This window comes from Zeus faber, assembly GCF_960531495.2.
Source record: "Zeus faber genome assembly, chromosome: 21".
In the NCBI taxonomy this organism is placed as follows: Eukaryota; Metazoa; Chordata; class Actinopteri; order Zeiformes; family Zeidae; genus Zeus; species Zeus faber.
In genome coordinates, this window is record NC_137208.1 from 18,570,697 (window position 1) to 18,576,773 (window position 6,077).

At 51.8% G+C, this 6,077-nt stretch overlaps 1 protein-coding gene across 1 annotated transcript in view; it reads left to right on the forward strand.

Moving 5' to 3' along the window:
• Nucleotides 1–733, forward strand: part of ntn4 (netrin 4) — a gene marked incomplete at its 3' end in the record, with an annotated part of 16,765 nt that extends 16,032 nt beyond the window's left edge. Inside the window, exons 9-10 of the mRNA XM_080022224.1 lie at nt 1–116; nt 594–733. The exon at nt 1–116 is cut by the window's left edge and continues 58 nt beyond it. Of these exons, the coding sequence (XP_079878350.1) occupies nt 1–116; nt 594–733 (256 nt within the window). The remainder of the gene's footprint in view (nt 117–593) is intronic.
• Between the last annotated feature and the right edge of the window lie 5,344 nt (nt 734–6,077).

The following is a 6,077-nucleotide window of genomic DNA, read 5'->3' on the forward strand; positions in this document are numbered from 1 at the left end:
CAAGGTTCAGAAGGTGCTGCGTCAGAACACCAAGGTGAAGATTCAGAGGGGTCGCGTCACTCTCTACCCAGAGTCCTGGACGGCCAGGGGCTGCACCTGTCCAATCCTCAACCCAGGTCAGACAAGTGCACACAAACACACACACACACGCGCGCACGCGCACACACACACACACACACACACACACACACACTCATGCGTATAACTGTTTAAGCCTTATATTATATATCTAAGTATGAGATGGCTAAATTTGGCCAAATTTAATTTATAACTGGATGTTACAACTTTTAAGTATTTTTATCCTTACACGACCCCGATCCATACGGGTGGTCCAGTCGATACAAATGATCCAGTCTGTACGTCTGGTCCGTACAACACGTCCGGTTCATACGACTGGTCCGGTCCGTACGACTGGTGTGTACAACCGGTCTGATCCATACGACTTGCCCGGTCCGTACGACTAGTCCGGTCCGTACGACTGGTCTGAACGACTGGTCCGGTTCCTATGACTGGAGCGTACTCAGGAGTGACTCTGATAGTCTTTGCTCGGGTGAGCTCATCCCTGATGTCAACATTTTTGACCCCTTCCTCAGGCGGGGAGTACCTGGTGGCGGGCCACTCGGATCGCAAGCAGGGACGTCTGACGGTCAACATGAAGAGCTTCGTGAAGCCGTGGAGATCCAGCCTGGGGCGCAAGGTCCTGTCGCTGCTCAAGAAGGACTGCAACTGGTAGACGAGACGGAAGAACAGCCGTAGGCGGACAAATTTACTTGTAGGGGGAGAAGAGGAGGAGGAGGAGGAGATGGAGGAGAAACACATGCAGAGACAAGACATTGTCATTAGGGATTTGCTGATTTCTTCTGCCTTCCTTGAAGGGGATTTGTTGGCGATCGCATCGGGACTAACACAGACAATTAAGACCCGCCAATGCGCCAATTTGTCCAATGAGGGTCGCCTGGCTGGCGTGTGGAGCCTGCTTCGAGCGCAGGGGAAAGAGCACTTCTTCAGAGATATTCGCCACAACCGAGCAATCTTTTATGCCATTCTCACATAGGATCCAGGCAACCTTCCCCCAAACAGTAGCAGCCAAAGCGCAACAAAGACAACGGAGGGATTTTGCTGCACTGTGAAACGACAACCCTAAGGGTCTCTCTCTCTTCTTTTTGTTTTTATTGACTGAATCCTCTTATATTCGTTGGGATAAATCTGCAACAATCAACACTTATTTAGTCGCACACACAAGAAACCAGTCTCTTCCTCTCTTCAGCACTTTAGCCCAAGAAGGACTGGCCAAAGGTTTCCGGTGGGAATATGGACCCACGAGAGGACTCGGCGAGGGTACGCGTCCTTTTTGCCCGCGCGCTCTGTTCAACCGGACAGACAGACGCACATGCCAGTACCCAGAGCGATGTTGTGTAAGCCATACGTGCCACTACAAGTGGTTAAACCTTAGCCAGTCCAGGTGTGCCTGTGTTGAAACCAGAGTGAACCCCCACCCACTTGAATGTATTTCCCTGTTTTGTTTGTGTGTGTGTGTGTGTGCGTGCGTGCGTGCGTGTGAAAGAGGGAGAGAGAGAGAGATTCAAGAACAAGACATTATGAGCACAATTTGCAGTTTCAGTCAGTGCAAACTCTTTTTGATTTTTCTCCTGGCTAACCAAATCATTGTATACGCCTCGATACTATAAAAAACGAAGCATCTCAAGTCGATGAGCATCTGCAGCGCTGATGACGCGGCGGCGAGTAAAGCATAGGGGTTGATCTTGCTCCACTATGCTCTGTGATATTGCTGCATTCCGAGGATGGCCACGCGTCCTGTCCTTACTGCCTTCCCTTTGTGCTCCTGTACAGTTATTTTGTATATATATATTATATAAATATTATTGTCCATCCCTTTTGGTTTCCTTTTTTTGTGTGTGTGCATCGGGAGCGTGCAATCCCGTCGTCTCCTCGCTGAAACCTCGTTGCAAATCGCTCGCACCAAATTGTTTTAGGGCGGAACAACGATACATCTGCTCGGAGCCTTGGAATACCTCAGATAAATGTGTGGAAAATACATGTATCCTTATCGCATGCCTCTCTAAGACAGAGCCCCCATTCCCCCTGAGTCATTGGTTTGCCCTTTTTCCCAAAACACCAGCGCCTGCGTTCACACGGAGTCGCAGAATGTTCACCGCCGCGGAAGAGGGGCTGGGGAGAGCGCGGTTCCCATGTCCCTGCCCCACGTGCTCCGCGTGACGCCTTTCACCGAGAGACGGCGACGCATTCCGTGTTGCGCCGTGTGTCTAGGGGGGGTCAGAGGTCGCTCACCTGTCTGCCCGCCGACATGTACCGTCCGGGGACCAAATACGCTCTTCGTCGTTTGCGGCGGAGTCGCAGGTTCATGGCAAGCGGTCATAGCTTGCTCCGGGGAATTCGGCAGTGTTGTTTTCGAGGCCGGCAGAAGAAAAGGGGCGACCGAGGGGGTATAGGGGAAATGGAATGCGACCACGCGGAGCGGCTCGGCGCAGACGTTCAAGGGTAGAGGTGGAAGGAGGAGAGGTGGAAGAAGTCTGAAGGCGGTGGGAGCTGGCCTTGGGAGAGCAGACACAACAGGGAGCCGCAAACACATGCCCTGCTGCAGGCAGCCCAGCCACGTACATCCTCTCTCCCTCTCTCCCTCTCTCTCTCTCTCTCTCTTTCTCTCACTCTCGTTCATTGTCTCCAGATTGACTGGCCATTCTTGTAGAACGACAGAGATGGCCTGGTGGGGGGTTGTATGGTGTGGGAAACCGGTTGATGAATGAGCGTTTGGCATGCTTGTGCAGATTCGTAGTTTTCTGCTGTCGTGTCGTTGTCGTGTGTGTGTGTGTGTGTGTGTGCGTGCGTGCGTGCATGCGCGCGCACGTGTGTGTGCGTGCCGGAGTCTGTGTATCAGCTGCGACAGAGAGCGTAAGCGCGCGTTGGTGTGTGCATGTGCGTGCATGTTTGCAAGGAACACAATGCTCCGCTTGTGTGCTATAGAATGGAGTTATGGCCTTTGTCCTGTCAGCATTCTTGAGTTCCTATTGGCCCAGGGTGCGCGGCAGCTCCCGCAGGCTCGAGCACAATGCCGCCCCCCCCCCCCACACACACACACATACACACACAAACACACACACACACACACACACACACACACACACACACTCCTACCTCCCCTTTTCTCTCTTGGAGCCACAATGCCCCTCTTAGGGGAGCACCCAGACCCCCCGAAACCATCCTGCTGTAGGAGCTGCAACGACTGAACGGCTGGAAGTCGGTGCGGGGGGGGGGGGGGGGGGTGGCGGGTGCAAGGGAGACAACAGTTGATGTCGGGATGAAAGGAATGGAGGGGATTTGAGGATAGAAAAGAGGAAGTGGAGGGCAAAAGTAGAGAGGGGAAGTGATGAGAGGTGTGTGTGTGTGTGTGTGTGTGTGTGTGTGTGTGTGTGTGTGTGTCTGAGTGCGTCATGTGGTCTGTATTATCCCATCAGCTGTGATTCACTTAGACAGGAAATGAGAGGAGAAAAGCACAGGAAATCCGACCCTAACGTCGAGATAACTTCATTCACAGAAGTCAAAAGTGGTTTACTCGAGCCTCTCTAAAGATATCCTCACGGTCATGCTCATTCTCGCAAGATTATTCACGGCCCTCCCGCAGGCTTTATTACACACACATACACACACACATCGTCGCGTGTGTCAGAAGCATTGCTTCGGCAGAAGTACACAAGAGAGAGCCGGAACATAGTTTGTGTTGCCGCGGCGGCCGATTGAGGCGCTGCCACTCGTTATTATACAAACGGGGGGAACTGATGTCGTCAAATGGTTCCGGACGGAGCCGCGGATCGCCTGCGACAGCGAGGCAAACGGACGGACGCGCTCGAGCACAGGCAGGTGGGTGAGGTGAGTTGCACAACAGGCCAAAAACAGTCCTCGAAAAGGTTCCGTCGGGGGAGTCCGCCCTTTTAACGATCAACGCACAGACTGCGTCGGCCGCAAATGAAACAGAAGGGAGGCAAAACTGTCATTACAACGTGTTTACCCCCTCCCCACACCCACCGCCCACTCTCCCTCCCTCACTGGCCACTGTGCGGAGAAAGCCTCCGACTGCGCACAGCTGCTTCAGACCCTCCTGAGACCCTCGGAACGGGCCTTTTACCGAAATATCAACGGCTTTCACTGAAGAGCGGTTCAGAGGACGGTGTGTTCTCGCGGATCCGCGAGGGAGGGAACAGCGTCGTACGTGGGCGATCGTGCAGATGGGGAGGGAGCGCGGAAAGCAGACGGGGGGGAGGGATGGAGAGGGAGGTGGGTGGGGCGGGTGGGGGTGGGGGTTAGCGTGTGTGGACATGAAGGCAGCGAAGTGCCCCGGGCGACATAGAGCGAGAAAAACATTAGAGGTGATTCACAGAAATCGCATTGGCACATCGACACATACCTCTTTCTCTCTGTCAGTCTCACACGCTCCTAATCTCTCTCTCTGTCTCACACACACACACACGCACACGCACACACACACACACACACACAGGCAAAACACATACCTTTTATACGCTCTGCTCAGCGAGGGTTTTGAAAGACCCTTAAAATACATGTTAAAATGGAAAAAATGTATCCCTTGCTGTCAACGTTTTCGAGCAGAGGCCTATATCGCACCTCTCGCTTGAATCTCTTCCACCGATGCAATGTTTCTTAAAGAGTAGGTTAAAAAAATGGCAAGGCACGGTTGTTGCCGTGTTTTGAATCCGACCGCTGTGTTGATGTACGATGCGCATCGCATACGCCACCTGCGGCCCTCATCCGCCAGCACGGCGCGCCGCTCCGCTGACCCCATTAATGAGGATGATGGCACGCCCGCCAATTCTGAGAGTGGCATTCCATCGGATCGTCCGTGTCGGATATTCTCATCTTCGCTCTCACGCTGCGTTCCGCTGACGTTGGAGCTCTGGGAAAAATCTGACCTCCTGCTTGGAAAAGTGCAAAAAAGGGAGGAAGTGACTTGAAAGTCGGAATCCCAAGTCAGAAGCTCGGGGCGGATCGCTCGGATCCGGGTCGGCCGAGATAACCGACCTGGCGTCGAGGCATCACGGCACGTGAAGTGAACAAAGGTTCCCCTTTCCCTGCATTGTTCTTTAAATTTGAAAACGCGACTAACTTCCATTCAAACGACTGGGTGGTTTTTAGCTCCAACACAGTTGTTTGCAGAAGGCACAAGTTTACTGCAGACCTCCATGTTTGGACTCTGAATTTTCCGGAATTTTCCAATGGAACGTCGCACTAGATGTTCGTTTGCCTTCTTCCGATCGCTTGATTCGATTTTGTTTTTCTTGGTCACTTGAGGTGGTTTGGGATATTTTTTCATTGGAGGGTGCTGTTCTGTTCGGTGGAGTGGCAACGCTCTGGCTGCGGACCAGCCCACATGCCCTCAGCAGTAATAAAAAAAAATAGCCAATACAAAAAACCCCCAATAAAAAATACATTTTTTTATTGTAAATGTGTTTATTTCATTTATTTTATGTTCAGACGTTAATTGAATGAATAAACATGCGCCCCGTAATCCTGCGCCGTGTCCCGGTGCCAGCCTCTGCCTTACGAAAGTCGGAACTTACTTTCAAATTACGCCTTGTAGATCAAATATGAGTGAAGATTCGTCAACTGGATTGCTAATTTCTCACCTCAAAAGTGTTCCGAAACAGGTTTTAACCCGGAAGTCGAGATTTGTGAGATTTTCCAGTGTGATTACAACCAGAAATAAAAACCCTTGAATGGTTTCCAGTTTTTTAGAGACCTCCCCTGGTCCTCCTTCCCCTCAGGGAATCCCCACAACTGTCTAACGCCTCATGGAAACCGCTTATAGGGGGAGCACATGCGGGAGCTGACTACATTTGGTGGCTCTTGCTTATATATGCCAGCAAAAAGAAAGTGTCAAATATAGGATTTTTCGCCCCCCAAATAACCCAACGGGTTACCACTTTAAAAATTAAACCTGTGGACCGAGAGACAGAGCGAGACTAGAACAACACTGACCCCATGCGGTTGTGAAGCAAACATGTTTGTTTTTTTTCGAAGCAGTG